The 14,413-nt window shown below is 38.1% G+C and overlaps 2 protein-coding genes across 5 annotated transcripts in view; one reads left to right on the top strand and one right to left on the bottom strand.

Moving 5' to 3' along the window:
• Positions 1–14,413, top strand: part of SGCD (sarcoglycan delta) — a 489,766-nt gene that overhangs the window by 341,183 nt on the left and 134,170 nt on the right. For all 4 annotated transcript variants that reach the window (XM_087955097.1, XM_087955098.1, XM_087955096.1 and 1 more), the window contains one exon: positions 9,579–9,680. In XM_087955097.1, coding sequence (XP_087811223.1) covers positions 9,579–9,680 — 102 coding nt within the window. The remainder of the gene's footprint in view (positions 1–9,578; positions 9,681–14,413) is intronic.
• Positions 5,629–8,122, bottom strand: LOC148132082 (uncharacterized). The gene is made up of 2 exons (XM_087953928.1): positions 7,616–8,122; positions 5,629–7,388 (listed from the first exon to the last, which is right to left on the bottom strand). Exon 2 carries the CDS (start codon positions 7,228–7,230, stop codon positions 5,629–5,631), a length of 1,602 nt encoding a protein of 533 aa, XP_087810054.1. The 5' UTR covers positions 7,231–7,388; positions 7,616–8,122.

Raw genomic sequence — 14,413 nt, 5'->3', positions numbered from 1 at the left:
TCAATTTTGCCGCTTGAAATTCTCCTCTGGAAACAAAGTATCGTTCAAGAAGTCATATTTTTCAGGATTAGACGTCTCTTAAAATCCTGGGTCAGCCAAAAAACTTTCTCTGAAACTTTCTCCTCTCTTCCTCCTGCTCAGTCTTACCCAGCTGCCGGCTTCTTTGTGGCGGCCATTACAGACCGCCGCTCGACCGCCTTGAGAAAAGGGGTTTTGCTGGCTGGAGAGGGGGTCTGCAACACCCCCAAACCCCTCACCAGCTCCCCCTATCTTCGGCTGCCTCTGCGGGGCAGCCTTAGCCTCCAGATCCATCAGGATCGGAGGCACAAAGACGGCTAGCGCCGCAGGGATCGCGCAGGATCGCGAATCCCTGTCGCTGGCGAAGCCGACAAACCGGAAGTTCCTCCCAGTCTAGTTTCTTGTTCTTCACATTGTTCTCCCTGTCTTTCCATAAACTTCAAGGTAATTCTCCTGTAAGCTGAAGAGACCTGCCTGTCTTTTCCCAAAAGCTGCCTCCTAGTTCCCTACTGACCATGTATCTCTGAAAATCCTAAAATTAACAATGTTATTTTTCCTCCTGTATCTCAAACCCAGATTTCAAATAAAAAGAAAGGGACAATATATACTAGTAATTTAAGATCTGATCACTGAACATAAAAAAGCAATATTTATGAAGTGAGAACAAAAGTTTCCTGTTATCATAAGCATTTTTGAGGACTACCTGTATAATAAATCTAAATATAAATAAGAAAAACACTAATAATAATATGGAAATTATACTTCTCTTGATGTGGTTTACATTTTATTTAACTTGTTTGCTACATTGTACTGCTGGGTCATATTCCTTCTATAATCATGAAAAGATAAAATATGCAAAGGGAAAATAATCTAAATGGGTATTAGAGGCTATATGCAATCCATGGTTGTAGTTTGTCCATCTTTACATAAATTTAGAGTGCATAATCTTAGGATAAATGACATGTGAGTAAGTAAGACATAATGGAAGTGGTAAAAGCTATCGTGATTCCTGAACTGGTCTGGTCTCTTTCTCTTTTTGATCTCAAATGGCAAAAACTTGATTTGTTTTTGGAAAAAAAACTTGATCTTATGGATCTACTTAATCTCTTTAAACCAATATTATTTCTTTATTGAATAGGTAAGACATGTTCACTTGTATGTGAAAAAATCCTTTTTATGCATCATATAAATATTTCCCGTTTAGTAAAAATCTGTACTTTCTGTAATATAGCCTGGACAGACATACAAAGTAAACTTGGAGCTTTTAATTCCCAAAAGAGAATTCTTTCTTTAAAATGAGGTCTTCAATTTCAGCCTAGTTATTACTCTATGCATTTTTATTTCTACGGTGAGTATGGATGAAATGGATTAATGCAGTATTTTCCTTTTCTTTTTCTGTGTTTGGCAAGATAAAATGTTTTATTCTTAGTTTACTGGTTTTATTTCCAGTATTTCGTTTTTTATCTTTCTTTTATTAGAATGAAGTAATGTGATTTCTGGGGTCATTTCAAAGTACTCTAACTAGCTTAAAGAAAGTTATGAGTGAATCTGGCATATTTGGCATATAAGATGAAAAAACCAAAGAAAGAATCATGTAGACCAGGGATCCTCAACTCCAGGTTGGTGGACTGGGATCAAGGCATGGCATGCCAGAAACTTAGCCATGTAAACAAGTGAAGCCCCATCCACAGGATTCAGGGAGCATGCGAAACCACAGAGGCCCACTGATCTATACTGTAGAATTGCATTGAATGTCTTCTCTAGATCAGTATTTCTCAGCCTTAGTGACTTTTAAGATGTAGAGATTTCAACTCCAAGAATACCCCAGCCAGCACCTTAAAGTTGCTCTGAAGAGTAAACCATTGTCTTGCAAGTTAGCTTTCAGCAATCCTAGCTTGCACACAATACTGTAAGCATGCTTGGATTTGAAATACCATTGGTTATTCTAGTGGGGTGTACTGGTCAGACTCCTCAAACTCTTTAATGTTACGAGAAAAGGCTGCTGCATTACCTTGGATATATTTATATATCCCAATCCTGAGATTTCTTTTCCCATTTCACTGCTTGCTGTTTGTGTCCATTCATCTTTCTTTTGGTGTTCCACATGTTTCATCTTGGATCACATTAAATACATCAAATATTATATACAGTTTTATGGTAGCAATGTAAATGCTTAGTTTATTATACTAAACATTCTACATTGTTTGGCTAACTACTTTAAGTGTTTTATTTTATTCATATTGTGCTATTCTGTTATAATGTATTGCTCTGATAGTCTTAATAGTCAATAATGTCAACAAATACCATTTGTGCAATTAAACCTTAATGTTAAAGCTTTATAGTGTTGTGGCTGTAAGGTTGATATTATTTTGTATCTTAAATGCTAATACCTATAACTTCATATAGCATAATAAATTCACACTAAATTTATAATAAAATCTCTGAGAAGATGACTGTATAGGCTAGATTGTTTTGTCTGACATTTCTACTCTGTTTTGTTTTTCTGTTTTATTTTTTATATTGCATTACCAAATCTTGGTCTTTCTAATTTTAACATGCATTCTCAGGCCAAATCACCTCACAGGGTTATTTTTCTGGGGAAAATAGGAGGAAGAAGGAATATTAGGTATGTCTGCCACCTTGAATTATTTATAAAAACAATAAAAGTGCGATATGAGTAAATAATTTCAATAGCAAATACAAGTATTATCATTTAATTCATAATTTAGAGTTACAGTTTTAATGGTCTCTGTTAATAATCCCTATAACTTTGTAATTAATATCTAATTTAATATATTAAATCCTTATTCTTTGAATGGTTGTAATTCCATATATTTTATACCGATCTATAACCAAAGTAAAAATTGACTGACAGACCTAGATCCGCTGATACTTCACCACTCTTTCTAACACCAAGAACCTTTAAACCAGTTCATACCTGTGAGATGGCAGCTGAAAAGACCACCAGGATTCAAAGTTGATCCAAGGAAAAAGGCTTTATTGGATATACATCTGCAGATGGGTTCCACCCTAGCCAGCTGGGAGGAACGTAAAACATAGCTTTTGCTCTACTCTTATACCCTAAAACTACCCCCCCCCAAGTATGCAAATGCCTTGATTTACAATCTATCTTTCAGGATAAAAGTTACATTTTATTACCTTATACAACAGGCACTTCCTTAACAGATAACATACATCAACATAACCGGTATCTGGCATTTCAAAAACATTCCAAGAGAGTGTGATAGTTCCCAGCGCTTCAAAGGCATTCCAAGATCGGTCAACATTTTAATTGGTGCTTGGCACTGCATTTCCTTACTTCAAAGACATCCCTTTCAACATGAGATTTGAGTCATAAAATGGATACTTTAATTAACACTTCTCACAATCCCCCCTGTTCTTGTTCCATCTTTGACTCAAACTCAATTAGTAATAAGTCTGCTGTCTTCCATCCTTCTTCAGGAGATTCCTCTAGGTGCTCCAATGGGTCATATTGTTGTCTTAATACCATCATTTGTTCAGCAACCTCCCTCTTGGCTATCAGGGAGAGAGTGCTAGTTATCGTGCGGATGAATATAGGAAGAACACATGGTAGTATTACACATCCCACTGCAATGATACCAATGAGTGCTGCTATGGCTTGTAATCCTGGGAGCTTAGGAAACCAGGATCCAAACAAGTTCCCCATGTTGAATCCTTCCCAAGTCTGGACCGGTACATGGGCTACTTTTACCATTCGGTCTGCTATCTCCTGGATCACCTTTCCACTCTCATCAATTTCGATGCAGCAGTTTGTTAGATTAAATTTCCCACATACTCCTCCCTCCTTAGCAAGCAAATAATCCAGAGCCAAGCGATTTTGCATTATATATGTTCTTGAGCGTGCACTTTCTTTAGCTAGATGCGTCATAGCCAATATAGTTTCATTTGTGATTATTTCTACTACAGCCTGCAAGCGAATTAAGCGATTTAATAAGTAAATCGGAGTTCGATATCCATAAGTCCCGTCCTCCACCCACATGGCCGGTCCATAATAATAAATTATTCTCTCCGGCGGCCACTCAGCGTCCTTCCAGACCCCTTTATGAATGTCCTTTGTCCCTCGTTTCTCCCTAATGTTCCCTATTTCTTCGTACACTGGCACTCCTAATACCTGTCGTTGCTTGAGAGGTAATAAGAAGAAACTCGGTCTTATTGCTCCTAGAACGCATGACCCATACCACTTTGTGGGGAGGATATTATACGCATACCTGCCGCAAATCCAATACAGCCCATCAGGGGTTGTCCAGGGTTTCTGTTCCTCAGGTGTTTTCAGAAAATCCATTTTACTTACACTTTCTAAGGACCTTGCTGGTTCAGAGATGTTCCCCCCGGACCACCAAGCCTGGTTCTCCCATACCCCTAGACACCACAGAGACCCTACATTGATGGTTCGATCTGTGGTTTGGTTCCTCTGGTAGCATACATTTCCTACTAGATTAGTGATAATAGCCCATATTTCTTCTCCCTTTTGCTTAAAGGTATAATTGGCCTGGCTCTCTGCTACATAGGTATAATTAACCTCTTGAGCCTCCCATGGTCACTGCTCTCCCATGTTGGTTCCACCACACACAAAACAGTTCTTAACCATCAATTCTTTAGCAATAGTTTCAGCTAGGGCCAGGAACATATTTTGAGCTTTTGGGGGCAAGACTACATCTTGTAATTTTTGAAACTCCTGATAATAAGAGTAGAACAGAGAGTTTTTGATAGGATTCAGACTATGTTTGATCACCTGAATCTTGAGTTTCACAGATGGGTTGGCTCCTGTCCCGTCTATCCCTAAGCCATATTCATCTTGATATCCTTTCCAGGATTGGGGTTTCAGCCAATTTTCAGGGATCGGGAATGTAAGATTAATGGGATTACACTTATGACGAGGGCAATTGGCATCGGGTACCCTCAGCCTATTCATATACAACATCCTCGCACTTTCTAATACACTTGTGATGACCTCTGGGCGTACTGTTAGCCCCATTGATTGAAAAGTAATACATTTCTGCCAGAGCAGCCTGGTACAGAAGGTGCCATCACTACAGTCAAACCCCTTTTGCCTAGCACAAATATATTTTTCATTTTTTGCATATGTTCTCCTCCATTCCACAGACCCACACCCATTATCTCCCTCATCCATTGCCTTGCAGGCATCAAAGCTTACTGACTGTGACACCTTGGGATTATAGAAGTCATGGTTCACCATTACCTTGTCCCCGGCCTGAATCTTTATAGTGTACCTATGTGTGGGACCCTTCGGGTCATAACATCTGACATTCCCTCCATCCTTACAAATGGAGTAAGATGTCCCATTGTAGATACAAGTCCCGGAGTCTCTTTTCCTGCAACTCAGTTGAGTATGGAAAATTAGAGTCTTTGTCACTTGTGTCCCTGTTTTTGTTGTTTTTATGCATTGATCACATTGTCCCTCAGTCTTAGCTTTTGTCTTTATCTCAGTCTCTTCTCCTATCCTGCTCATGAGTAAGTAAATAGTCACTAGGCAGATCAGCTGCATGTTACCGCTTCAGAGTTAACTTCAACGGCTGACCATCCACTGGAATGGCCTTCCAAGGTTTCTCAGGTTCCGGTGCCTTCTTGACTCTGCTGTAATGCGTCCAGCCTCCTTCCCGAGTGCTCCTTCCCACACTTGAAGCAGCTCCTATCCATTCCAGGCTGTCTCATTCCCATGCCTCTTCCTCTGGAACCTCTTCCTCTGCCCCGAAAATTTCCCTGATTGTATCCCCCAAAATTCTCTCTCCTTTCTCCAATTGGACCCTTCCCAAAATTCCCACTCTTCTTTCCTTCATTCTTCGCTGCAGCCTGTACAGCTGCAACCATCATTTGTGACTTCTGTCTGGTTTTTACAGTGTCTCTGTTCACAAAAACTTGTTGGGCTGCCTTCAGGAGATCAACCATTCCCACAGCTCCCCAATTATTCATTTTCTGAATTTTCTTTTGGATATCTGGCCAGGCTCCAGTCACAAATTGCATTTTCAGCATGGCTTCAAAAGCAGGTGCGTTAGGGTCTACTCCTGAGTACTTAACTAGACTTTCTCGGAGTCTGGTACAATAATCTCCAGGGGATTCATCTTTGCCTTGGTTTACTTCAAAGGCTTTAGTTAAATTTTTCCCTTGTGGGACTGCCAATTTTATCCCCTCCATGATCATTGTTCTCATATCCCTCATACTTGCTCTGCCAGCCGCAGTGTTTGGATCCCAATTTGGAACTGCTATGGGGAATTTTTGATCTCCCGCCACCGCCCCTTGTTGCCCATCCACTTTTGCATTCCATGCTCTCCAAGCTGAAGTCCGAATGAGATTACGCTCCTCAGGAGTAAATAGGTGCCCCAAGATGTACATCAACTCCTGATAAGTGTAATCATTCGGTCCCAACCACAGATCTAACTGTTCGGCCACCTCATGAGCATTCTCATGAAGTTTTGGAAGAGTCTTTTTCAATTCTCGCAACTCGGCGGGTTTTATGGGGACAGCCACAAAGACTGTGACGGGGTTGCCTGCAGCATTAACCCCATTGGGCATTTCCCTTAAGGGGAAAGCATCTACTTCTGGTTTGTCTTTGAATGGAAGATTCTCAATATCTTTCTGCAATTGTTCCGCTTCTTTTTTTAGCCACGGATAGAGAGGCGGCTGAGGAGGGGGTTGTGCCACCGGCAATGGCGGCGGTGCCATAGGAACATTGGTGGGTGCATTATTCAAATTAGGATTTGAAGGCGGCGGACTCTGCAGCCAATCGTCCGTCTCACTCTCATTGTCTTTTTGTTTGGACATATATTGGCCCTCGATTGGAGGGACGGGACCTTCAAATTTCACATGAAACCATACATCTATGTATGCATTTTGAGTGGTCATTTTGTGTTGGAGATTATAGTCTCGCAATTTGGTCATCCAATAGGTACTGGTTTCCCCCTCAGGACTCCAGTGGTATGGAAATTTAGGATCAATCAAAGGGTATTTTGGCCATCGGTCTCGACAAAGATAAATCATGTTTTTCTTTTCGAGACGTTTGGTGAATTCCTTTAGATTCAGGGAGAACCACTGTTGAAGTAGCTGTCCCAGGGGCGAATCTACCGGAATAGGTTTTCTGCCATTGTCAGATTTTCCCTGTCCCAGACAGGTTTCTTCCTGGTCTCCCAGACCCTTGCTCTGTCCCTTTCCCATCTCTACTCTTCCAGACTCCCAGAGCCTTGATTCACCAGTCCAGTCCTCCAGCAGACGCTGGATTCTCCCAGAGAGTTTAAGGACCTCTTTCTTCCAGACTCCTAGTCCCAGTCCTCCAGCAGGCGCTGGATTCTCCCAGAGAGTTTAAGGACCTCTCTCTTTTGGCTACAAATGAAAGGAACAAAGTTTACCTGATCTGATCACTCCTGGACTCTCCACATTCAGTCAAAGGATGTGTGGGCGTCCCCAACTCAGATCGATCTCACAAACTCTCAGCTGGCATTTCGTCTTAGTTCTTTTTCCAAGGACCGTCTGGATTCCCAGTCACCTCGGGGGTCTGACTGAATTCGGGGAGAGGTACCTCTCAATGGGAGGTTGTGGCCACTCTCTTACCTGGTCCCCGCTTTCCAGTCGACCACCGTCGAGGATCCCGGACGAGCCCCCAAATTGTGAGATGGCAGCTGAAAAGACCACCAGGATTCAAAATTGATCCAAGGAAAAAGGCTTTATTGGATATACATCTGCAGATGGGTTCCACCCTAGCCAGCTGGGAGGAACGTAAAACATAGCTTTTGCTCTACTCTTATACCCTAAAACTACCCCCCCCAGTATGCAAATGGCTTGATTTACAATCTATCTTTCAGGATACACGTTACATTTTATTACCTTATACAACAGGCACTTCCTTAACAGATAACATACATCAACATAACCGGTATCTGGCATTTCAAAAACATTCCAAGAGAGTGTGATAGTTCCCAGCGCTTCAAAGGCATTCCAAGATCAGTCAACATTTTAATTGGTGCTTGGCACTGCATTTCCTTACTTCAAAGACATCCCTTTCAACATGAGATTTGAGTCATAAAATGGATACTTTAATTAACACTTCTCACATACCCAACAATTAAACTGAAGGAGCGGCAATACTACTTCTTACTGTTTGGGTCCTGCCTGTCAGCTTTATTTATTTGTTTATTTATGGAATTGATACAGCCACCCATCTCATTTGTGGAAGTGCACAACAATAGATAAAAACCCCAAATATATAGAAATAGCAAATATAAATATAAAAGATCATCATAATAAATATCCTTTTAAAAAACCCTGGAAATCCCATACTTGAAGGAAATAAAAATGGCTCCTTCGCAATGGACTCTTGATCAGTATCTAGTTCCATGGGAGCCTCATGGACATATTTCAGAATATCAAAAGCTACGGAACAAATCTAAATTCAGGGGGATGAATATTCCATAAGGTGGATACCATAGCAAAGACGGCATATCTCCTGGACCCAGCAAATGTTGATTCCTAGCCAAAGATAACTGCAGCATGCCTTCTGTGAGAGACCTGGTGGTCCAAGCTGATATAAACAGGAAAAAGCAGTCCTTCAAATAGCCCAATCCCATGCCAGAAACCAGCACATTGAATTGGATCCAGAAGCAGACTGACAAGTTCACAAAGCAGAGGCCTAATATGCATTGGCCAATGTATGCATATGCATCTATAAACTTTGTTTTGAAAATTCTGGATACTGGAGTTGTTGACAGGATCCTTAGAAACAGAATCCACAGTTAAACCATAAGAATTGTTTTTATCAGTGCTTGGTATGGAAGATGACAAGATTCTTGATAACCTGCTTCACTATTGAATTTAATGTCTAGAGAAAGGATGAGTCCTCAGCCTAGCTTCAGAACTTTCTGTAGACTATCAGTTCAGATCTTTGTCAATAGCAATTCATTCTTAATCATGTGAAAGGAGATAAAAGAAGAAGGATGCAAAAGAAAAAACAGCAATGGCCTTAACGTTCATTTACATGTGGTCATCTATAGAGTTCTAAAGAGATATAGCCATCCACAAAAGAATGATGTTCAGCCCTGTGCTAAATTTTACAAAATAAAATGAAAAGCTACAGATTTTGGGGAGCGGGGATATAAAAACATTCATTCTGGTAAATTGCTTTTCGGCACTTGAATATTATTTTTATTTCTTTTTTATTTTAGAATTCTGATGACCATATTTAAATATATAGGATATTTGTAAGGTTGTTTGGGCAAAATGAGGTTATTAATAAACAAAAAAAAATGAGTTGTGCAGACAGAAAGAGAGTCATTCAGGTGCGGAATACTTGGTTTTTATAGTTTCTCTCCCAGATGACATCGTTCCCCTGAATCAGGGTCTCATTTGGAGAAATGAATTTTAGCTTGTTCGAAACACAATTTTTTTACAAAACCTATGCCAGAAGAATGATTGAATAGCAACGCTTATGTGTTTTCTCTAAGATTTTCTTTTTCTTTTTGCAATGTCGATTTTATAAAATCATAGCAATCATACTCCTTTCTATATTTCAGGATGGAATGGGAAATCTAAGGATTACAGAAAAAGGTTTAAAGCTAGAAGGAGATTCGGAGTTCTTGAAACCTCTCTACGCCAAAGAAATCCGCTCCAGGACAGTAAGTCAGAACTTCTAAAAATGTTTTATTTCTTGATAGAACTGAAAATATGTCACTACTACATCATGACTAGTACAGCTGCAATTTTGAAATCCACCCTCCAAATTTAGAATTTGCAGATTGGATTTTGGAAAAGGTGAACCCAAGAAAAGTTGTCAGTATAATTACAACTAATTAGGGCAGCGGTCCCAAACTTGGCAACTTTAAGACTTGTTGACCAACTCCCAGAATTCCTCAGCCAACAAAACTGGCTAAGGAATTCTGGGAGTTGAAGCCCACAAGTCTTAAAGTTGAGACCTCTGAACTAGGGCTTATTAATGAAAATGCAGTATTTACCACGAGTCAAATGGGCAAGCAGGAAATTTCATGACATCTGCCTACAAGAGGGTTGCCTTTAGGGTCAGATCTTAGAACCCCTTCACTCTTCCTTCCATCCCTTGGACTGCTCACTCTGGTCTAGGGAAAAGCAACCAGAAGGAATCCTAGGACTAAGGAGAAATTTCCTGGCAGCTAGAACAATTAATCAGTGAAATGGGACTTTCCTCCAGAAGTTGTGGAGGTTTTTAAAAAGAGATTCGCTAACCATTTGTCAGATGTAGTGTAGGTTTTCCTGCTTTAGCCAGGGGTTAGAGTAGAAGACCTCCCTTCCAACCCTGTTATTCTGTTAAATTCTGTTAAATATATTAAATTCTGCAACTAGATGCAGAACTAGTTAGCTTCTAAAGAAGAAGAAAGGGACATTTAGGTGAACAATGGAGAAAGCCCATAGAATAGTGCACAGTAGCACAAGCAATTTCCCTTATAATGTCATTTGACAGTGAGGCATGAACCACATGGGAGGAGAAAGGAAATATCTATCAACCGATTAAGGTCAGAAAGAGGAGCTTGTTAGTTCACAGCTTCTGCTTGGTAAGTGAGCAGCACACTGCTCAGGAAACCAGCTTAAGAACAGTTAGCTTGTTGAAGCAATCTTTCATCCTCTGTTAAGTGAAAAAGCAGATCAATCACAGGACAACTAGCTTATAGTCAACGTGAACTAAACATTAAGTCCACTGCTGTAAAGGCAGGAAGTTATAGGGGTTGTTGTTTCATGTGGAAAAATTCCTCTGAGATTAAAAAGAGGTTTTGTTTGGAACAGAAACGCTGACTGTGCAAATAGGCATCTATGACAATTTGCTACAGCCAATTCACCATGTCTAACTAACCACAGCTAACTCGCCATGTGACAACTTTCCGCTGAACAAGAGTTATACTAATATTGAAGAAATAGAGGAATAGAATCATTAAAGAAAGGGTGTCAAAGGAGGGACAAAATGAAGTGTGAACGACAAAAAATAAAATATTTTTTAACTATTTTAAATAATTAAATTGTTGAATTGTCCAGCAGCAAGTTATCTTGTGGCAAGTTGGCTATGGTGAGTTGGCCGTGGCAAATTGGCCATGGTGAGTTGACCATGGTGAATTGGCTGCAGCAATTTGGCTACAGTGGGTTGACCCATTCCGTGCTAATAGTCCACTAGCCCTTTGCCCCAAGGCCCAGAAGCCAAAGTAGGATGTCTGTTAACATGAAAAAGAAACACTAGTTTTAAACTGCTGTAGGTATGAATATTCCACTCTTATATTGATACCCAATGGTTTAAAGTGCCTCCATTTGAATATGCAGTCTAGCTGTGTTATTTATTAACAAATGGAACAGCCTTCTTGTTTTACACCACATTCCACAAGTCCAGTGCTCCTCTTCTATAGTGCCAGTTACACACTGTGGCAGATTCAGAAGTAAGGGATATAATTACCTTGATTTGTCTTTTGTATCTAGTAATAAATATACTTTCTCTAATCCTAGAGGTTGTGTGTTGGCTAACATCTAGAGAGAGAGATAAAAATCAGACTGAGGAATTTCATATACTGCACGCTCCCTTTTGGTTGTAGTTCATCAGATCTTAAGAACTGAGAATCCCTTTAAAAGAAATCTCTTATAAATATTTTGTGCCAGCATCTTGTTGGAAATTGGTAGCCGTTGCCTGAGAAATTCTGCTTTCTTGTTGCTCAAAAGTCAATTTGTACAACTTTGTGGATTTTGATTTGATTCTACTTCTCACAAGCCACCAACATTCCTCCTGAATATGAAGCTGCAGAGTTTCACAGAAAAAATATTTGGAAATGTATTACTATCCCTCACACATATAGAGCCATTTCCAGCAAAATAGAGATGCGGCATTTTGAACTTAAATATTTTGGACTTGAAAGGCATTCATATCAATATCTCAAGTTTAAGAGAAGTAGTTTGATATTAACGCCAACTCTAAGGAACTGATTTAGTGCACATAACATTTACTTTTTAATTTATCATATATGTTTAAATATATCTCCTTATTTGAGAAACATTATACATAGGTTTTTCTTGGTTCTTGTTAGCTGAGGGAGATAGACAATGCCTGCTCAGAATATCCTGGAAAATCATTAGGAAATAAGTAATGTTTTGAAGGATAGGGAATAAGGATTATATATTAAAATATTTAATTTCTCAAACATTTGGAAAAAAAGTGAAAATCCATTTCAGAATAATAGATTAAATATTAATGATAGTTTTTTATATAATGTATGCACCCCAGAACATCTAAAATAGTCTTATTTGATCAATAGCCTTAACATGAATAGAATTTATTTAATTTTCAAGTGATACAAAATGAGGTCATATTTCCTGCTTAATTTGGAGTATATTAATTTGCTTCCTATTTTACATTGTGTTTGATTTAGTCACAAATAACTAATGAAATATCCTTAATATGATTTCTTTAATATGTTCCATAGGATATTCCATGTGTTGTCCAATATAAATTTTATTTTATAATTGAAAGTTACAACTTTAGCAAATTGGTTGTAAATTAAAATCTAGTAATGGCGAACAATTAAAAAGAACAGATAGTAAGGAAATCTTCATATTGTTTTTAGGAATAAGAGAAAATATTTGACCCATATAAATGATTTCACTTTAATAAATTCAAAAGAAGTAAAAATGACTTTCATAGTTTTATAAATAAAGTTGTTAAATTGTACATTAATTGGAGGACCCAGATTGTTGGGGGCAATATACTGACTCTGTAAACTGCTTAGAGAGGGCTGTAAAGCACTATGAAGCGGTATATAAGTTTAAGTGGTATTGCTGTTACTATTAATTGCAGTTACTAAAAGAATTTATTCTTCTAAATTTTAATGTACATTTGATTCTATGAAGGCTGTGTTTGCCTTCTTTTTGTGAAGAATCAAACATATGCAGAGAAAACTAAGGTTATAAAAAGAGGATATGCAAAATATATCAAAGAGTCTAAACTATTCTTGAGTATCAGTGAACATATCAGTCTATGATCATCCAAGTCAGTGAAACCCATACACTTGTTCCATTGCTTTCCTTGCTTTACAGTTATAGTGGTCTTATGGAAATCAACTAATAGTAACCTACACACTAGATAATTGGGAGGAAATGACAAAAGTTTTTATGAAAAGTAATTAACACCTGGTTTTGATTTTTGTAACATTCTCATTCATATAGGATTCATTATATTCTCCATCAAATCTATTTTGAATATTATTCTTGATGATCTCATAATTCCTACCTTTAATAAAATTATATTTTCTCATCATTTTCTGGGGATTAGCAGTTACAAACCTGAATGAATAGGCAATATCTTTGTAGCTACATGAATTATTCAAATGCCATTGAGTCAAGCCAGAACCATGACAACCTTATGGACAAATGCTCATTATTTCAATCTATTTTATTTGTTAAATTTATTTGGTGCCTATCTCACAGTGGGGCTACTCTGGGAAATTTAGCATGGTAAAACAGAAAAATATAATCACAATAATAAAGCAATGAAATAATAAACAATAAACAATAAAAGTACAATAATATGGATTTCAAAATAGCAGAGTAGAGGTGGGATCAGCTAATTAGTACAGCATTCCTAATAAGAATCCATAATTCTTCCAAATTCATTCTAGTGGTCCTGTTCATTTATTTTCTTCCCTTTCTCTTCTTCCCTGCCAAGCATATTTTCCTAGTTCATTATCTGCTTGTATCACACCCCAAAGTATGTGAATTTCCTCTTACTGATCATATCTTCAAGCGAGAATTTATGTGATCTGGGATCATTTGAGTAAGTCTTTTTGAAATTAATGGTACCCTTGGCAATCAACATAAACTCCATAATTTAAAGGAGCTATCTTCTATCTCTCATTCTTTATCAGGATGCAGCTTTTACACTATAGCTCCTCACTGTTTAACTAGCCAATCTTAGTTTTATCTCAGTAATATAATACATAAATGATATTGTCTAAATTTGTTCCTCCCTCCTAGGAATCAATCTTTTTATCATGAAACAAAATGATACAAAGATATGACACACATCTTTTATCTTTTATCTTTTATCTTTTTTTATTTATTTTTTTATTATTATTATTTTTATCTTTTATCTTTTAGAATGCAACAAAGCTGTTAGCTGAGAAGGCCAAATTAAGGCAATTTGTCCATGGAATTGTCCAGGTTAAACCATATCCAGGTTAAACCTTAGCTTTCCAAAATAAATCTATATTGAAGGATTATCATATTTATATTATTCCGTTCTTTTCAGCTAAGTATTAACTAACCATAATCCCACTGGTTCTTTTTACAAAAATCCTTGATGTATAACTTCCAATATTTGATAACATAGTTTAATATTCTAAGCAGATAA

The sequence above is a fragment of the Notechis scutatus genome, chromosome 2 (assembly GCF_049901735.1).
Source record: "Notechis scutatus isolate UNSWTSFEM ecotype Mainland chromosome 2, rNotScu1.2, whole genome shotgun sequence".
NCBI classification, from domain to species: Eukaryota; Metazoa; Chordata; class Lepidosauria; order Squamata; family Elapidae; genus Notechis; species Notechis scutatus.
Note: the sequence above shows the minus strand (reverse complement) of the source record. Positions and strands in the feature narration are given on the sequence as shown.